Source organism: Charadrius vociferus, unplaced genomic scaffold (assembly GCF_000708025.1).
Source record: "Charadrius vociferus isolate BGI_N301 unplaced genomic scaffold, ASM70802v2 scaffold760, whole genome shotgun sequence".
NCBI classification, from domain to species: Eukaryota; Metazoa; Chordata; class Aves; order Charadriiformes; family Charadriidae; genus Charadrius; species Charadrius vociferus.
This window is the reverse complement of record NW_009647322.1, coordinates 1,273,172-1,294,239: the sequence shown is the minus strand read 5'-3', so window position 1 is coordinate 1,294,239 and position 21,068 is coordinate 1,273,172. Positions and strand designations below refer to the sequence as shown.

The 21,068-nt window shown below is 41.2% G+C and overlaps 1 protein-coding gene across 1 annotated transcript in view; it reads right to left on the bottom strand.

The window, feature by feature from the left end:
• Window positions 1-3,380: 3,380 nt before the first annotated feature.
• Window positions 3,381-21,068, bottom strand: part of TBX20 (T-box 20) — a 33,368-nt gene continuing 15,680 nt past the window's right edge. Inside the window, exons 5-7 of the mRNA XM_009880080.1 lie at window positions 20,095-20,171; window positions 8,130-8,239; window positions 3,381-3,721 (exon numbers count right to left, since the gene is read on the bottom strand). Of these exons, the coding sequence (XP_009878382.1) occupies window positions 3,381-3,721; window positions 8,130-8,239; window positions 20,095-20,171 (528 nt within the window). The remainder of the gene's footprint in view (window positions 3,722-8,129; window positions 8,240-20,094; window positions 20,172-21,068) is intronic.

Here is a 21,068-nt window from a genome sequence, read left to right as displayed (position 1 = left end):
TCAGACTTCATTTTTAGGTAAACATGCTGAATGAAATCCCATCTCCATTGCAGTCAAAAAATTTGCAGCTGACTTCAGCGAGGCAGGAATTTTATCCTTGGAATCACTACCATGCTTCTCCCTGCCCACAGGTCGGTGAGAGGGACAGGGAGAAGAGACCTTGGAAGGTGCCGAGACCTCTTCACTGGGCGTCCTATGGTCTCTGTGAACTTAATCCCTTCAACCTCAACGCTACCCAACAGATTTTGGAGGTGGGATTGTGAAGGCAAAGAAGAGGAGGTGAGAACCGGACATACGTATTGACCTTGTTCCCAGGGAAGGCCCTCATCAGCTGCCTTCATTCCCTTGCTTGGGATCTGCCCATGACTCTGCATTAGTGGGGAACCCAGCTGGTTTCTGATGCAAAGGAATTAAACCATCGGAGAGCGGCATATGCCAGAGAGCAGCGTGGAGAGGGATGAGCACACTGAGAGAGGCTTGATCTGATGGGAAAAATCAAGCTGTGGGTTTTGGCAGACAGTTCCGCATCATCTACAATATGAAACTCTTCACAGAGAATCTGGATGAGGAATTGGCCTTACCATGTTATTATACAGGGCCAGTCTACTGCCATATTTTTTCGGATATGAATCACCTTTTATTTGTAGTGAAAAGCACTTTTCTTTCATTTAATATCTTTGTAAATGATGTTGTCAAAATCCAGTTTCATTCTCCCAGAAGAGCCTGGAGAATTTTCTCTGAAAGAGTACCAGGTGCATTTCTGCATGCCAAATATTGGTGTTTTCAGAACAGCTAAAAAAGCTGTAAGGTTTAGTTCTCTGAACTTGCTTCACAAAGGAAGGACAGGTAAATGTACAAGCAAGTTTTATGTGACTTGTAAAGCATGCCTCAATCAGCCTACCTGATCCAAACTTATTTCTGGAGTTGTGTAAAAGCTGCCTATTTACTTGACCCTTTCCTGATGGAAGTATCAGCATTAAAGCTACTGTCTTGAATTCTGAACCTAACCATATCCCCTGCAGCTCCAGAAAAATTAATGGAGCTGCAGAAGGAAACATAAAAGAGATAATTTCCCCACAGGCTTTGGTGTGTGTCATCATAGGGCCTTCAGTCAAGCAACTGAAGGAGAGGATTTAATGTCTTCTTCCAAATCTCCTCTGAAATTCTCATTTCTGTGGAATCATATATGTACTTGAAGAGTTATGTTGTTGTGGGGCCAGCATCAACTAATTTCCTGAAAAACAGGGGGTTTATATCAAAATGGGTTGTAAGTAGACACAACCTTGCAACATGCACTTTCCTGGTGAACCTGATAGCCTGGAACAAAATCTAATATTTGGATGCATCAAGCCAAATTCAGTGTCTGATACTAAGTGATTTAAATACTACAGAGCTTGGCCTGTTATATGCATTTATGGAACTCCTTGTAGTAGCTCTGAAATGAGAAACTGTAAATAAAAGTTCATTTTCATTCACGTACAGAGCACAGAAGTTGCAAGTTGCCTCAGGTCATTTTTTATCAGCAGGTCCGACAGTGAGTCAAGGGAAATTAGGATGATACTGCAGATAGCTGAGGTGATTGAAATGGCCAATTTGTCAAGATTTTAAATTCATCTACTGGGAAAAACATAAAGATGACCATTAACTGTGGGATGCAAGTACTGGCCTACAGTAGAAACAAGGAAAAGCCTGTCATTGCTTTGTGTGATGGGGCATGTAAGACGAGGCAACGGGACAAAAAAAGGTGCGTGACTTGCCTTGCACTTCACAGAGATGGGAGGTAGGTGACTCAGTGTACTGCACTTCACTTCTTACCACATGATACCAATATACACTGGTCAAAAGTAGAGGAGAATAGTGCCGAAAAAGTCTGTTTTCCACTCTGTGTTCCAGTTCTACGCAGATCTTTAATATATGAGATTGGATTGCTAGTTCTTTTTTGTCAGTAGATGCGTTATCATCTATAACTTGGATGCAACTCTATACAGAAACTCTGTGTTGGCTTCTTATTTACAGTGAAATCCCAGCTCCTGCCATGCAGAAAAGCAGCATCACACTGGTACTCTTTTCAGCAGTGCAAAGGATTCATGCTAGTTCTCTACAGAGAGGTCAATTTTTCTTATACCTCTACTGTTTCTCTGTTGCATCAGACTTAACATACTAGAAAAGGTGGACAATACTTCGAATGAGAACCCTAATTACTAACTGAAAAAAGGCAGAAATGAATTAAAAAAAAAAAAAATTATGTGTGATGTTCTGCACCAATATTTTCCCAAGGAAACTCCACCATTCTACTGAGACATGGAAAGAGGCAGTACAACCCTCATTTTCCTGGCCAAAGAGCTTGTATAATGCCATGACTAGCCATGACCAAACCCAAGAAAATCAGAACAAGTAGAAAGATACTCCAATGCCACTCATCTTATACCGGTCCATCGATTATAGTTTCATCCAGAGAGTCTACAGACTGATCTAGCCTGAAATTTGGTTAACTTGGTACACATTTGCGGATAGAAACAGGTCTTCAGTGGCGAGCGCAGCAGCAAACAAGCATTGATTTAAAGATTTGATATCTTAGGTTTCTAAGTTTAAGTTACAGATTTTCCCAAATCAATGTTTTCCTTCATCATGCCTTAACAGATAGTTAAATTGCTCCTCCTAGGATATAGGACAAACTTCTTTTTAGACTGAAGGACAGAATACATCATTACTGCTACAGTCCTGTAACACAGTTCTTTCTTGGAACTGATAAGTGTTTTGTGAAAGAAACAAACAAAGAAAGAAAGACTTGTTAATAATTTTCTCTTTGGGATTATAGTAGCAACTAAGAAATACTGCTTTTGGTGAATATAAGCCAGTTTTTTAAAAAGGACAGTGGCCTTCTCCACTTTGTCCCGTTCCCAGCACGTGTGTGCTGAGATAGCCTAAAACATGCTCAAAGTTATAGCAATACATTTTTCTGTTTAGATGCTCATCAGTCACAAGAAGAGATGAAGATGAGTAAGAGTATTGCCTTTTTCAGAATTCTTCTAGCATATGAAAAAAGACGTATACACAATTAATTTGTACACTGCTGCACAAACATAATCTCTTTCCGCTAGGTATAATGCACCTTTGGAACAAGCTGCACGTGACCAAAAAATCCTGGGAACTTTGGGGTCCATTTCAGCTGTGTTTCACATAGATCTGTGAGCAGCTCCAAGCTGCACGCTTGCTTCTTCTCATCCCTCCACGGAGGAATCTATATCCGTAACGCATTTTCTTAGCTGGTTTGTTATGAGTTCCACACTCCTGCCACCGGCCTTTCAGGAAGGTCCCTTGTATTTTTTCATACCAAACTTGCACAGTTAAAATCTCGTGCTTCTCTCGTCTTACATCACTCATACAAATGGCGTCATCACTGCGGAGGAGTGACGCAGTCCCTGGATAGCTGCGTAAGGACCCTGCTGAAAATAATGGTGGTACCTAGGCATGTGGAAGGAAGGGAAAGTGGGGCCACTACCTTGCATGGAGCTGGCTATAGCAGAGGGTGTAAGAGGCATTCCCAGGCGGCTGTACGGAGGCAGGGATCCTTGGATTGGATGAGGAATGGGTGTAGCTATGGACGCAGTGCTGGTACCCAGGGCACTCAAAGACTGGGGATGCTGAAATCCAGGAAAACTGGTTGAGGAGGATACCCAGGAACTGAGGGACAGGTTATCAGACGTTGTAAAGGCTGACCCTGCAAGCAAAGAGAAAGAATGCCTGACGTTTGCACTGCAACACACAAAGCTGGGAAATCAGCAAAAAGGGAGAAAAAGAGTCTTTCACAGCAAGGCTGATTTTAATGACAAGTTGTCATTGGAAATGCGTCCCAAATCCTTCTCTCTCCTTATATCTTTCTTTATACTATTCTTTGTCAGTTGCTGTCCTTTGTCACTACATCTTAGACAAATTTCCATTTTAAGAAGCTGTTTGCAGCGGCTTGAACAGTAAAATCAGCTTTGCACATTGGACATTTTTGCCATTAAACACTGAAGAACCTTGTAATGCTGCCACTAAACTCTGAAGTGTCTACTCTGATGTGGAATCTCACTGCATTACATCCCTGTTTTGAAGACATGCTGGTAACAGTAGAACTGGTTATTTTTTTCTAAAATTTCAGTCTGGCAAAAATGCAGAAAAATGTGATGTGCACTACAGGTTTTCCTTTTTTTTTTTTTTTTACCCCAGTAAATCTTGTCAACACTGCATCTTTCACTCAATCTGACTCTTTCCAAAATATAGAACAAAAAATTCTAAACTGTCAAAACATTTCTTATTTTTCCGACTGTGTACAGTGCTCTAAGAAACAACACTAACGATGAATCATAGTAAGAAATGTGGGGCTTTAAGTGCAAAGCACAAAAATATTAAAAACTTGCTCTCAGGGTAATTATCTACTTTAGATCAAATGGAAGTGGTTTCTTTGGTATTTTTTTAATCTGGAAAGTTCCAAAAATTACTTTCACAAATCTTCCACCTCTTTAAAACACTTTTTCTCTGAAGACAGACTGCAGAATCATTAAAGAAAAAGGAAAAATGGTTTCTTTAAGTTGGAACTAATTATTTTATTTTGACAGTAAAGCTTTTTGGAAACAATGAATTTTTTGGGATAATTATATGTGGTCATTTTCAAATAATTGGTGACGATGTTGCCCTTCACCTCTGCAGTTCCTCTATGCATCTGGTCATCATCAGATGTCTGATTTCTAGAAATGGGGAATACAATAAAAACTTATAAATAAACTCTTAATTTTTATTCCTATTCAAACAATAATTCAACTCATGTTCCTTCTGTATTTTCTTTCTTGTCCAACTTCATCCATTGAGAAAACATTTCTTACTTTAAGCAAGAACTTACTGGCAAGAATATTTGACGAAATATCATTTCAAACCAGTATTGCAAAACATTCTGAGACAAAAAAAATTTACAACAGGTATTAGTTTCATAAATCTGATTCTGGAAGATAGGTTCATCCACATTGTGGAGAGAAAAAATATGAAGACATCTATCTATCAAGGTAAACTTATTGGAATTATGTATACTAACCAATCGTAGCCACACACTCAAATCAAAACTATAAGCAAATGACAACAGGGAGAAAAAATGCAAATAGTTATTTTTAAAAAATCATATATCTCTTTAGGGATATATTCTTAAAACAGAAAGAGAGCTACTCTTGATTAGTTCCTCCTCTGCTTAATGAAACAAGTGAAACAGTCCAGTAACAATAAAGAGAAATTGTGTTGATTCAGCAGTAGAAACGGACTTGAACCAAATCCTGGCCCCACCACTGAACAAAATCCCAACTGCTGGGAAGTTAGGATCCGGAGCCAAACTATAAGGATAACACCATGCTCGCAGACTGGAGCAAAACCCTTTACAAATCAGGGGATATTTGAGCATTATTGCACTACAGGGAAAGCGGGATGTGAATCTGGATTTGCCTGCAAGGTTTACATTTGGCTCTGTTCCAGGTGGCTACTATGAATCCTGCATGCACATGCTGGAGCACAGGAACCCAGACAGTATGCATTAAAGAGTTTTCATTGGATTTATGTATTTCATATCTGTTAATTCCTCTGGAAATAGACCTCTTGTGATAAATACACTACCAAAGGCTAGCTGCTACCATCTTTAGATGGCTGAAACTGGCCGAGTTGAGAATGCTCTGGTTGGGTGTGGAAGTAATTAAAAATAAATAGCAGTGATAGGCTTTCTTTGTTCTACATGGAATAAAGTATATGATTCCTTCACACGAACGATCGTGAAATGATCAGAGGGATGGAGCACTTCTCCTATGAGAACAGGCTGAGAGAGTTGGAGTTGTTCAGCCTGGAGAAGGGAAGTCTACAGGGAGACCTTGTGGCAGCCTTCCAGTAATTAAAGGGATCCTACAGGAAAGATGGGGACAAACTTTTTAGCAGGGCCTGTTGTGATAGGACAAGGGTTAATGGCTTTAAAGTAAAAGAGGAAAGATTTAGAGTAGATATAAGGAAGAAATTTTTTACAATGAGGGTGGTGAAACACTAGAACAGGTTGCCCAGAGAAGCTGTGGATGCCCCATCCCTGGAAGTGTTCAAGGCCAGGCTGGATGGGGCCCTGAGCAACCTGATCTAGTGGAAGATGTCCCTGCTCATTGAAGGGGAGGTTAGATTAGATGACCTTTAAAGGTCCCTTCCAACCCAAACCATTCTATGATTCTTATAAGGAAACCTTCGTGAGCTCCCTTTCCTCCTCCAACAGCAATGGTGTCTAATTGCAACTCTGAAAAGTCTCGCACACCACATTTGCCAGCACCAAGGAAATGTGCTCTAGTAATTCTGAGGCAGTTGAGGCCTCAGAGAGATTATAACACACACTACCCAGAAACATGTATGTATTTGGCTGTCAACTCTTTTATATATGGAAGGATGTGATTTTGCATGGAAGGTAGTTTTAAAATGCATCAGAAAAAAATCAAAACGTCTGTGGAATTTCAATAAGATCATTATTTCTCTCCTCATATCTTGAACAAATTTTCCTTATTTGAGGACACCAGACCTAAACAGAGAGTGAAGGCAGTACCAATTACTCATCCGCAAGAGCTGTATATTTTACCCCCCTGTGCATGCCTCTGGTTGCCCAGAACAATCACGTCCTATACTAGCATATGGCTCCCAGATTAGGAAAAAGTTGGTTGCCACAACTCATCGTCTTCCTCACTTACTCATTTGCCATATTGAGAGCAAATGCGGAACTGTACCCTGTATATATTATACATAAAATTAATTGTAATAAACTATTCTTTCATCCTATGATACCTTCCTAGGGATTCTCTTCAGAAATGAAAGTCTTTAATGGCTAGCTCTTGTGCTGAGGCTCACCTTGTTTGCTTTGTCACTCCCAAAGGAAGACGTCATACCAGGGAGAAATTTAATTCTTGGAGAGAAGGTGCCTTGCTCTGAGCACTTCTGGCAAGGGAAAATTTAAGTTTTCAACAATAACTGGCCTAGGCTCTAAGCTGACGTGAAGCAAGGTAATCCCCCAGAAGTATGTGAAAGGATGGCATTGTACCAGCTGAGGAGTTGCTCCAGAAACTCCGCAATCTAAGGAACTGCTCTTAGAATAGACGTGTATGAACAAGCCCACCTAATCACATTTTGTTGAAGAGCAACTCGTGGTTAAAAATAAGCGTGTTTTCCCTGCACAAGTCCAAAGAGCTTATGACCAGAAATAATGCTCTTATCTTAGCAACACTGTATGAAGTTAGAGGACAAGACAAGGGCACTGCCCGTCGGAAGGCAGATAGAACTGCTTTACCTCAAGTGGCTGTTCCATATCAGGCAGGTCACAAAGTCAACATGCAAAGTATAACGCAACACAAGTTTATGCCAGTCAGTGATCCCCCAGGACGGGTTTGAGATCTATTTCCAGTGGCAGTTATGACAGATGCAATTTGTCCAGTGAGTATCCCCACGAAGAACAATTCTGCCTTGCTACTACTTTTGTGACTGCTAAAGTAGACAAACCATTTGATAAAGCATTTGAGGTGAATTGCCTCAGGAGGAAAAGCACCTTTTAAGAGACCAAGAGATTACAATTAAACATCAGTTTTCCAGGGAGCTATGGACTTTTCTTCCTGTAGAGGCAAAGCAGGTTAACCACAAGCTGGTTGAGGATGGTCAGAACCAAGTCCTCTGTTCACAGAAGGCTGGAGGGGCAGCAAATGGCACATCTATATGGTACTTTACAAATGGTGCTGAGCCCCAGCTAGTAAGTCTGTGAAGGGATGGGGAGCGTTAGCTTGTTCTCAGCACCACAGTAATGAAGTTGCCTGTTCTTCAACAATCTTGAAGAGGAAGCAGATATAGTTCTCTTCTGCTGGCAAAGGCTGTATGGGCATGTCTAGAGCTGCCTCCTGAACTAGCCACCCACACCAGTGCCATGGGTATACCAGATGTCCAGAAGAGCCATAAGGTAATAAGTACTCTTCTTCGTTATAGGACTTCATGACAGAAAGACACACCAGAGAAATGCTTCAGAGTACCACAGTACTGACTGTGGGTCTCCTTTTCTCAAGCGTAACTAGGTGACCACAGTTTACCTCATGAGCACACTTTCCTACCTCTACTTTGTGTTGCCTGGCTGTCATCTCCAAGATCATCTTCTCCTCCATAGGTTCGAATGGGGGATCGGGCATAGGAATGCTTTTGGATAAGGCTCTCCACGCTTTCTCTGTGAAAGGAAGCAACCCACTGTATCAATACATCCTAAACAGCCTCCTAATTCATTAGGTTAAATACAGTGAACGTGCTGCTTTTTCCTGTGTCCAGATCACAGCTTTCTGACACGGACTCTCCAAAATTACTTAACAAAAGGGTTACCTCATAGCATGTCCCTGAAAATGCTGAACTTGGCATGCGGTGTTTTAACATCGCTGATCACCTCTTACCTGCGTGGTACTGCTTCTTCAGCAAAGTAGAGTGAACTTCCCACTATGTTTCCTGGATGAGGTACCAGACAGGGAATATAAGACCAGCACTCTTCACAAATTTGAAAACACAAGCTCTGAGGTTCATAGAATCATAGAATGGTTTAGGTTGGAAGGGACCTTGAAGATCATCGAGTTCCAACTCCCCTGCCATAGGCTGGGACCCCTCCCACTAGACCTGGTTGCTCAAAGCCCCATCCAGCCTGGCCTTAAACACCTCCAGGGTTGGAGCTTCCACAGCTTCTCTGGGCAGGGTTATGTGTACTGAGTCATCAGTCTGGGTTCAAAGAGACATCTGTGGTCCAGCTCCTTTCAAGCAAGCTTTCACATCACACGTGACCACCTCATCTGGCGCTTTCCCATTTTTCTGAAATCGGGGGCAAGAGATAGATCTGTCCAGAGACAGCTCAGCTCTAACTATGCTTTCTCAGCATCAGGGATGAAGCCGGTTTGTAGCAGGAAGTCTACAGATACTACTGATCTCGTGCCACGTCTATTCTGGGAGGTTAGACGTGTCTGCCAGGCCCCTGCCTCACTGGTGGCACAAAGCACTGAAGCCACCCAAACAATTTTTAAATAGAAGGAAGGCATATCTGCACGATAAGCCATAGCAGTTTGTAAGGAAGATCCAACCTTACACATTCCCAGCGCGTTTCCATGTAAGTAGGTGGCATTATACCAAAGATGAATGCGACCTAGGCACATTTCCAAAATGGCTTTGACCTTCTGTTCCCATTTAAGAAATGTAGGTAGTGATAGCTGTTTAAATCTGCTGCTGGGTGAAAGTTTTGTCTGAATTTACCATTTGGCCATTCATATTTGCTAATGCCCTTCACTTGGAGAGCGTGGCTGTTGCAGAAATTCCAAGGAAAAACATTTTCCAAGTAACACGATAAATCACAATGGCACATGTTTTCCTTTGCTACAGAAAGCCCATTATGGTCATTTTGTCCTTGGTCTATCACTGGCATCATTACTTATGCTAGTCTCCTCAGAAAAAAAATAAATAAAAAGGGGATCTTATCAAAGTGATTTACTTGTGTCAGGATTGGAAGTGGACTGAAAGCAATGGCAGTTCCTACATAGAGGATGATATAATTGAATTACTGCCTTTTAAGTGATTGAAAACAGTAGGCATATCGGGGCTATCTCAAAGAAGATTTTACAAAGAAAAAGACAGATGGCATTGTTTACATTATGTGCTGAATGCCTCTTGAAACTTTTTTTTTCTGAAGCAGAATGTGAAATGCAAAGAATTTTACTTAACCAAAAAAGACTATCTCAGATGAGGACAGAAATTTTACTTAACCAAAAAAGACTATCTCAGATGAGGACAGAATAACAAAGTAATGAATTAGACCACTGTTGTCTAAGTGATTTAGATACCAGTCTATAAACATATGCATAACCAAAGAATTACTAATCTTTAAATGTCTGAAAATAAATGTGATTCAGGTGATCGTCTGTATTGTCTCTATTGACTTTATTTCTAATAAAGGTCTGCTTATAATGACAGACATTACAGCATGTAATAATATCCTGATGCAACAGAAACAATGCAGGCTCTAGTTTTAGAGCAGTGGGCCAAATTCATCTCTAAAACATTGGATCCAATGGCGGTTTGGGGATAAACTCACCCCAATAAATTTACGTTTGAATTACCTACAGGGATTTAAAGCTAAATCAAATGCCCACAATTATTGCAGACTAAATTCTTTCCAGATGGGCTTGTATGCTAGACAGAGAACTCTATTATTCTATATGGTTGTCTTCTTTTAAAGGAAAAAGAGAGATGACTTCTTAGTGAACCCTGAATCTGCGATGTTTGAAACCAGGGAACTACGTGGTACGTTTATTTATTTGTTTTTAATGTTGTAATGTTGCAGGTAGTATGCTAAAGGTTTTAGAAGATTAATCTCATTCGTTGGCATGAAAAGCAAAGGTTTTTATGGCAGAGGGAACAGTCTAACGAGGGAACTTGGATCAGGGAAAGCGACTAATTTCACAAAAGCTGTTCCTTTTGCGCGCTGGGATTTAATATTCAAAACTGTATATGCTTATCTTGCCTAACCATGTTGGCGGTTTACGCTATAATCACAAAACGCCTACTAATTTTTCATTTTAGAGGTTGAGGCTGTGGTTCACATCATGAGTGCAAAGTGTTGAGATTCACACCAGAATTTAGGCACCTGGTCCCCACAGCTTTCAGGTGGACACTCTTCTTTCCACATACAACACACGCTGCATATAAACTTCCAAACAGACCTATGAAATGCAAAAGGCTGAGCAGGAAACCAACTAAGCATGCAAAGGGAAACAAAGAAAGCAAGAAGTGGTGTATTTTCCCCACTCATGAAGCATATCTCTGGTTATCCCACGAATCACAGTTTTTTCCACCTAGCAAAACAAGAGCTGAGGTCTGCACTCAGGTCTCCCCCATCCTGAACAAGTGACCTAACTAGAAATTCAGGGATAACCTTTCCTCCCCTTTGTGTTTCAAAGGGAAGACGTGGTGGCCTCTGCACCATGCTCAAATATTTCATGCTCAGATAACACTACCCAGAGATCAAGTCTTCTCGGAGAAGGAAGGGGTTGCAACTCATCTATCTATGGAAACATATGGAGTTTCCCACACAGGTTGGAAAGAGGAGCTGAACCTCCTCCACCGTTTAAAGGTGCTTTAGGACTTGCTCCAGAGAAGGTGTGTAGGAGGAAGCAAAACATTAACAACAAGATTTAAGTGCCTGTGAAATCTAGTTCAAAATGCAGGAGCAAAGCTGGTAATCTGGAACACAAGTTCCTGCTTATACCCTTTTGTCCTCTGGGGCCAAAAGGACTTAAATCTCAAAATCTTCCTGAACATTCTGTTTATGGAACTGTGAACTGTTTAGAATATCCAGAATATGGTGCTCTGAAGAGTGGACCAATACAATAAATTTTTCAAAGTCCAAAAATATTATTATACTAATACTACTAAGAGGGAAAGACATTAATTTAAACCTCTGGCTTTATAGTTCTGTATGCAACATCTTCGGACACTTCTATGTGGTTCAAAAGATTTATAGAAATAATTTTACTAATTACTGAAATATAAATTAATATTTGCCATTTTATGATTCCGCTTGATAAAAAATACATTAACAAGAGAAGAGTATAGTGGAGGTTTTTTAAAGCTTTCCTTTAGGTTTTTCAGAGCTGATCCACACTAGACTGGCTGAAGAACAAAGTGACTTCCAGTTACTCAATGCTCAACTTCTATACTTCTGTCACTCAGTTTATGATCAGACACTTGTTATCTAATACTTGGACCTAACAATTTTTAACTTTTAATGTATCTTAGAACCCCACAGTTTCTTCTATTATCAATAAATTGGCAATAAACTTTGTTTTGAGAGATCATAAACTGCCAGCTGGATAAAAGAAAGATGTCTTCTTTCTGTCAAATTCTTTTGTGTGGTCCACCAACAATTTTCAGTCTTCCAGACTGCTCTTCAACTCACAGATATCTTGTAAATACCCGGAGGAGGGGGAAAACACACACGCAGGCATAATATATTACTATGATTAAGCTGTGCTACGTGTACAACTGGATAATAGTAGCAGATGACAGGCGGGAGACGAGCGAGTTAGGGGCTGAAGCTGTTTGAGAAAAAGGAGAAGGAACCGTGTGCCAAATGCAGAGGAAAAAAACTAAGCTTATATTGGCTAGCACACCCACAGAGAAGACGTCGAGGCAGGAAAAATGTGAGGAGAGGTAATAAGGGAAAGGAGCTCAGGCTGTTCCCAATGATTTGCATTCTGACGGAAGCACACCTTAAGCCCAGCCCTGTCAATAAACCTCTGCTTATCATAAACGGAGCACTTTTCTCCTTTGTGCAAGGAATAAACCAGGGAATTTTCTACCAGAGATCAAAGGAAGTGAAGGGTTGGTAGAATTCAATTCGCAAGATTTTAGGGTGCACAGGGAGCATCTTGCCGTTCTGCAGGTTTTAACCTCTCAACTGAACATTTTGGTCTTGTCCCTGCGGGCAAGCGATCCCAAACCTAAACTTCCAGCTAGGGATGCTTCCTGTCTTGCAGCTACAAGCTGAGTCTTTGGCTGTGTCTAGTTAACGCTGCCCTGTACATACAGAGTAGTCTCAGAGGATCAAAAGTAGATAGGAAAGTCCTGATGTAGCTGACAAATGATTCACTAACACTTCACAGACTAAACCCGAGCTCTTGCCATGGATATGAACTGGGAGGTAGTAGAAAACAGAGCTGACTTGGGAAGCAGCTGAGGAGTGAGGCCCTGCGTGTGGATGCTCGCTTCCTTTTGGTGTCAGCCCAGATTACAGAAATTCTTTCAGGAGATGGTAAACTCCCAGATTACCCTGAGCAGGATCTTTAATCAAGATGAAAGAACAGTGCTTCTTTGTAGGTGGAAGAAGCATCTCTTTGATGCTTCTTCGTGTCATTTTTTTCTGCTCCTTTTGCTGTTGCTGTGCTTCAGCTGTGCATTCACAGCAGCCTGGTGATCACCGTGACCCTGATTCTGAAGCGCATGACCACAAGCCCTGCTGATATGGAAGAGGGCTCACCTGGCCACAATGCACTGTCGACACTGGTGCTGCTACATGCCTGCATGCACCTGGAGCTACGGATTTTCCCGAATTTGGCAGAGAGCGCACCAAGAGGATGGAGACAAGAAGCCTACCTTCTTCCTTTGGGATGATGAGGCTTGAGGTAATATATTTGGTTTTGGCAGAAGGCGTTAGAAAAGCTAACCTAGAACTAGCTTGCTGGAGCCAGGCTTTGGTTAGTATCCATCTTAGATCTATACCATGGCTCCAAAGAGGATGGAGTTGATAGAACAGGCAGCCACCCATTCCGCTGAGAGGCAGGTTCAACCTTCTTTGAAGACAACGTGCAAAAGCCAGGCTGCAGTGAGAAAGAGCAGGTGGCAGAGCCAGGCACTCTGAACTCATATCCTCTGCAGAAGTTGCTGTCTCGGGAATGGCTACAAGACGTACAGATTTCTGAGCAGAGCTGAGCAACCTGTTAGTATTTTCTCTTTTTGCCTTTACTATCCAAGTGCTAGGTAAGCAAAAAGGTAAGGATATCCTCAGAATCCACTCCCTGATCTTGGTGTCATGGGGTTTGGTTTCTTCTTTTGGTTTTTTGTCTTTTTCTTTACAGGAAAAAGGCAATGTTAATAAAAAAAATTAACAGAAAGAAAATAAAAAAATAAAACTGACAACCATGTTTTGCTTGGCCTTTCAGTTCAACACAAAGAAAAATACAGAACAGGATATAAAGTGTATGAATTATCAGTTTGCAGCCTGAATGACTTCTTTAGTTCTGCATTTCAAAGGTTTCCTTTTTTTGTAGCTGCCAGTTAGTATGTTTGGAAGAAAGCCCAGATAACAGAAGACATCAGAAGTGAGGTGAGGTGAAGACAGATGGAATAAATGGGCTGAGAAGGCACAAAAATAAACTTGTCGGAAGTCGCACTATAGTAGAACTTTTTTTTTTTTTTAAGGGAAAAGATGACTAATTTGTCCAAGACGCAAGTGCTAAAAACAAGTCTGAAAAAAAAACCCAAAACAACAAAAAAACAAACCCAAACCAAAAAAAAACTACACAGCAGGAAGAACAAATACATTTCCATAACAGCAGCTATGAGCAAACAACAAACACTGTCAGAACCACTGTTCCAGATATCACTGAGCCTTCGTGTTCCTGTGGCATTTAGTTGCTATTTTACGCATGTACAAACATACAGACATATTAATTTGCTACATATAGTTGCCCTTATAGAATCACAGAATAATTCTATAATTATTATACCGGTAGATGAATACTACAGATTGCCCCGAGGAACCTAATTGAGCTCTGACACGGTATGGACCAAATCCTCAACCAGAACAAAGTACCTCCATTCTACTGCTTGGATTAGAGCTGAACCACTTCCAACCAGGGGAAGAACCAGGGCCCATCAAACTATACTGGGTCATGTGAGCTGAAGTTTCATTTGGCCCAAAAGCTAATACAGAGCCACCAAACACTTTCACACAACGTCAAAACTATTGGGCAAGTGTTGGGTGAATGCAATACTCCAAGAACACATGCAATTTAAACAAAGAAGTGAAATGAGTATTAAATTATGAAAAATCTAGGTTTTGGTGATTGCAGGAGAAGGAATAAGTGTACCTCCAAAGTGGTGTTTACTGGTGCCCTCGCAATAAACATCTGGCTACCAATGGCAGTTCTGGAAGAGCTATAACATGCATGGAGGTAACATAGCCTGGCTGAAGTAATGACATGGGAAAAGTAATGACGCTTATGAAGAAGGACCATGAGATTATTAGATATACCCAACCCACTTCTTTCAACCGCAAATAAAAATGAGAAAAACAGCTTTTTACAGGGAATGAGGAAAAAAAAAAAAAGAGACACAGTTACATTTCTCTTCTCTGACTCGGAAAAAAGCACACACTTGCAAATCTATGTCTAAGCTCTTTCTCTGTGTCTTTTTTTCCCCAAACACAGTGATACACTTAACTCTAACGTAGCGAGCCCCACAGACCTCCACTTCAGCCAGTGACTGCAACCATTTCTTTCTGACTGGCAGGCAGAGGATGAGAAGTGAGGACAGAGCAGTGCCGTGAACCTGGGGGAAGTCCCTGGAAAACTTCCTCTGGAGTGCAAACTGGGGGTCTGATCTGAAATCATCCCTTCCCCTTATGCATGTGCTACACCTGCATGTGAGTGGAAAACACTAGCAAAATGAAACACACTTACACTGTTGTGCACAAGTAAAAAGATAAATAACAGAATACCTAAGTGGAAAATGAGCCAGGGTATGAGTGCTTAAAAGCTTGGGAGCTGAAGAGATTTTTAGCTGGCATGGAGGGTTTTCTGCTGGGGAAAAGGAACAGTTGCCTGGCTAACAGTAAGCAGAGTTGGAGGAATCAGATTTGTAGGGAATGCTTCAGGTGTCTAAATGTAGGCGGGTAGTGATTTCTAGATGTCTTAAGACATCCAAGCCGTCTGCAACACAAGGGAAGACACAGAAATATAGACAATCCATCTACCCCTCTGGAGCAGCAGCTGGAGGCTGGAGTAACCTGAGCATATCTGGAATGGGACCAGATACCACTGAAGTCCCTGGTGTTTCTCTCTACACTCATACTTCTCCCGACCTAAACATCGGAGATGATCTCCCAAGGCTAGTCGCCAATATTCACAGACTGAGAACGAGCTGAGGATAAAAGATCAGCTGGTGAGTTTGACTTATTGGAGGAGAACTATGACAAAGCCCTACTTAACCATGGACATGGAAGTAGGTCATAGAGAGAATGTATTTCTGGCTGCTGGTAGGGTGCTTTCAAGAGTCAGGGAAGTTCTGCTAGACCAGCAGTAAGAAGTAGGAACAGGGAGAAAGGTAGCTCTGTGGGGGTGAGCAGGGAAGGGATGGAAGGACTGCTGTGGACAGCACATCATTAAGCACATGGCTTTGACTACTACTTCAACTGAGCAGTGCCCGTATCCAGATATTAGCATCAATTTCGCTTACAGCCTTGTAAGCTTGTACAATGTATTTCCACATCTCAGACATGAAGTTCCTCAGGGGAAAATTCAGAATCTGATTACCATGCAAATCCAGCTGGGATGTGTCTCTCTTACTTACTTCCCCCATCCCCCAATCCTTTCTTTCTCTGCCTAAAAATTTCTTGAGTGTGCAGCCATACTTTTCCATTACCTAAGATATTGCTGCCTGAAGTATGTATCTACCTCCCGGAAGCATTATTGGACTTGTGCAGAGGGGTATACTCCCTTAGCTCTCTTTAATACCTTAATACAAAAGTCCACACCCTGAACTTGCCTATCACATGCTGGATCAACTAAAGGAGCAATGTTCAGATCATGACTATGATCTGTCAGTTCTTGTTTGATCATTATTTTACGATTCAGTAGTTCTGTTGACTCACACTCCTGAAATGGTCACCTTTTTCATGGGGTTGTTTGCATGATATTTAATAGTGATGGTTTTATTTATTATCTATTAATTTTTAAAAGGCTAATTCTTTACAACTCAAAAGATGAATTCAGGCTCAAGTTAAAAAAATCCATGTGTTGAGTTCTGATTTTGCATTCTTCATGGCTTTGGCAGTTTTTTCTTAAGCAGAAGCATAAAGATGTTGCCTTAAAGACTGTCTCCAGAGTAAATTGCTCATAAAACCTGCATTAGTCTTTCTCACAAAGGTTACCATTAAAAAAGATCACGCTCATCCACATTACTGCATTTGGTATCCCGTAGTCAACGCCACAGTATGTTAAGCTCCACATTCTGACAATTGCTGCTAAATGTTAGGTTTTTCAATCACAACCACTGTGGGAGCCTTTTTATAATAGAGGAAATGTAAATACCACATAAAAAGATCAAAAGGTGAATCAGCAACTTATCTAAATCACAGTAGCCCCAGATAAAGTCTGCCCCATTACCATAAATAGATTACCGCAAGTAACGTATGGAAAGAGTTGGTTGTGCAAGGATTCTCACATCCTACTGAAAATTCAGTGTATACCAAACCCACCAAAGATTTTTTCAATGGTTAAAGGCTTTGCATATACAACTATGAGTATAAGGATACCATTGTAAGGTGTATAGGCAGAAAGAAAAGAAAGGCACTTCAATAGCTTTGCTGTTGCCTACCTCCTCTACCATTTTGCAAATTTCACTACCTTTACATATATTATTTTAACTCCAACACGTATAATGCAAACAGATTTAATCCTAAAGGCATTTGCAGCTTGAATTTCCTACACAGGGATCGTAAATCTAGAATGGGAAGCCTGAAATCATTAAAGTCACATATTTATAAAATCATATTCAATTAGGTTAAAAAAGTGCAATTTCTGTCATCATGTCATAAAAAGATGTGTTTTTCTCTCAGATCTACTATAAAGTAAAGCTCCCTATATTGTTACAGATAGAGGCTGTTTTCAATCAGTTACAAGGAGCAATCCAATTACTGGATGGTTTAGTGCAGTAACTGACTCCAGACTAATTTAATTTCTTTAGGTCTCTAAAGATCAATTGATCTGATTTGTTTCCCTCCCCAAAGGCTGTTTAGGAAAAAGCAGGCTTAAATACCTGGAAATGAAATACAAAGCTCTGTACACTTTCACACTACTTAGGTCATTGGGAAAAGCTGGAACCCGCGATAAATGAGTGCTCTCTTGGCCCTGACATCGCAGGATGCTTTACAGGAGACCATTATGATCACGGCACGGCACTGCAGATTATGCATGCACGCACTTCTCGCATGCCTGCTTAGGGAGCAGTGCGTGGAAGGTATTTTCACACCTTCTAGAGAACGATGCGATTTTCAAGAGCTGTGCAAATGTGCATGTGGCCTGCATAGTCTTTCCCCTGGCAAATAAATATTTTCCTCAGACAGAGATCTTATAGAAATAATCTCGTTTCTAACTAGACTGAGCAAGAATCATGCTGTAGTATTCAACGTATCACCTACATCTTGTAATGCACATCACGATGGACAACAAGCGAGGAATTCTTCCTGTTGTCGTATCTCACTTTGTGATTTCTTTTGCTTTGTATCAGATTTCTTTAAGCAATTTTTCTGGCCTGAAGATGAAATCTATAGAACCAGTGGGCACTTAGAGGGTGACATTCTCATCTGCCTGAATATTTTAATGCTAGAACTGAATAAAACCCTTGGTATTTCTGAACCGGATCAGATAACTTAGGAAATTCTCAAACAGTCTCTCACCAGCCCTCTGGTGTGTTACACTTTTGTTGTCTCATTACCTGATGCATTGTGCAGCAGGTTTTATTTTTTTAAAATATTTTTGTTCCCTGATCAGGGCTAAGCTTTTCCATTTAAGTCTAAATAAGACCTTACCCAAACTTGGACTCTCAAATCCTGAGTTTTAATGTCATTTCAATACTTTTCACGTTCTGTTTCTTGTATTTATTGTAGGTTTCACGTTTGGCTACCTTATCTTTCATGGCAACATTCGTGCCTGGGCTAAGTTGCCTGTCTCAGTCTCTATTCTTACACTTATCAATAAACAAAAGGGCACTGCAGTTTATGCTCAGCATTTCTGACTCCATGCCATGTGCTGTTATAATAAGATGTCCTCTGGAAAAATTCCCTTCATATCCAGCACCATGATAGTTGCTTCGTCTGCACAGAGGTAACTAAGTTTTTCTCCCAGCTTATCTATTCAGACTCTCTCAGTCCTTGCAAAGCCGTTTCATTAGATATCGCCTGTCTGTGAAACAAGGAAACTGAAATGTAAGAAATCAAAGTCTCTTCTCTTCCTACAGGTCCTTTCTTGACTATTTATTGCATACAAACCTGAGGATGTCGTTTACCGTAGTACCCTGTCAATTAGCTAATTTGGGGGTTTTTGCCATTTTCAACTAAGACTTTCACCGAGGAAGCAATTTTTAACAACTTTGCAATTGCGCACTGCAGTCTACAAGCTTGCTTTCCCAACTTACTATTCTTTCACCCAATTACTCAACGGATCACTAATGATCCATTCGCTACTAAGGTATAAAATATACCGCTATTTCCCAGCCATGGACCTGCTTAGATAGATGTACTTTTGAAACGCTGTAAAGACTTTCTCTAGCTGTATGGATATGACTTCATTGAGCACTTTGTCCCCTATATGCACTCGTGAAAGATGATGCACAGATACATCTGGATATCCCCACAAAGCAGCCTAGAGGGTTTTGGCCTCTCCAAACTTTCTTTCATGATTGTGTGCTCATAGGAAAATTTGGATGTGCTATATCCAGCTCCATCAAGTTCTCTTCCAGCCTAAAGGATGCAGGCAGCTTAATTTGTTTCATTTGCCAAAATATTTGACATGATATCATAAAAATGTGACGTGCTGGAGAGCTACCAAGAGATTGAAGTTTATTTCCTACTCAACTGTGGGTTAATGCTTCTGTCCCTATGGCAGCAGTTGCTTATAATGAGCTGTACACACACAAAACTCAACAGTTTCCAGATAAAGCTTTTCCCTGATGCAGCCTGCAGTACAATTTTGGTGAAACAAAAATGGCATCTTTGTCGTCAGAGTGGGAGTTATGGGATTTGTCCTGATGGCAATAATTGCTGACTTCAGTGTCTGGGACTGCTGAAGTGTATTTTAGGAAGCTCCCCTCTCTCTTTTCCACTGTGTGGAGCAGTGGGGAGCTATAAAGATGTTTTTCACAGGACCACTGCCCTTGTTTCCCAGTGACCCAATTCACAGCCCTCAATAGGATTAAATGGTATGATAAGAAAAAAGCTTTTCATTCTGAAGTTGTAAAACTGACCCTCTCCCCCCTTCAAGAAGCCCCCTCAGGACGATGAATATATTGGCCCCAACTGGAACAGATGTCAAAACTCAAAACAGTTCTTTCTTCATAAAGTTTATAAGTATTTTTAAAGGAGGTGGAGGAGGCTTACTATATGCAACAAGATAACATTAAAATGCACAGCTTCTCAGGAGTTGAAAGGATGCTTTTCCTACAAACTCTCTCTTCTCTTTATCTTATCTGCATGGAAAGTAAACAGAAAGTCCCCATTACCTCTCGATATCAGTGAGTCTGGAAGAGTCCCGGAATCCTTTAGCAAAAGGGTTGCTGTCAATTTTCAACTTGGTTATCTGGAAACACAGAAAAGAGCAATGCAACATGAATATAGCATTAAGGTACTGCAGCGTACAAAGTGTTAACCAATCCATCCTCCTGACTCCGCTGCTAATTTTATCCATGCTCCTGTGTGTGTGTGCACGCTATTCCTGATATGCTGCAAAGCTGGGGGGGGGGGGGTGTGCAAACCAAGGTATATTATACACATGGCAATGGAAAGACCGAAGGCACAGTGGGCTCAGCCTTCATGTTACCCACTTCAGGAGGAACCCACCCACATACAGCATTACCATTTCCAAATACTTTAACAGCATGACTCAGGTTGTCCTTTCCACAAGCAATGCACAGCCCCCTGCTATCCTCTGAGCCTCGTCAGTGGAACTGCACATCACCTACTATGAGCCCAAACTAGGAACCACTGCCTGCAGACCTGAAAATGTTGCTTCAGTTCATCCCGAACTTTTTGGGTTTTTTTACTGGGATGGAAACGTTCTAAGCCAGACCTACTAGCCATCACATGGGGGCAATTTAACTGATTTTGCGTGAAAAAAGGCTGAGGAAGGGAAGGAGGGAGGAAAAGTGTGGGGAGAACTCAGATCTAAAGTGACAGAGCCCGGGTTAAAGGGGTAACCTCCTTAAAATCATCACAGTCCTGCAAAAACAGAGCTCTTACAACCAAAGCTCTCCTCCCATCTTCAAATGCAGCTACAAACCTGCCCAGCGCATCCTGTCAGCCTTTCCATTCTGCCAGAGTAACCTACTGATCAGCAGTCCCTCTGCCACAAAGCATCAGGGCTCCCCTTAACTTTGCAGTAAAACTTTTCAGGCATAGGTGGTGGCTTCCATTGCGCTTTTTGGGAGCAGGAAAATAATACACCATTGCCCTTGTGAAATTTTCTAGCTGTCCAACC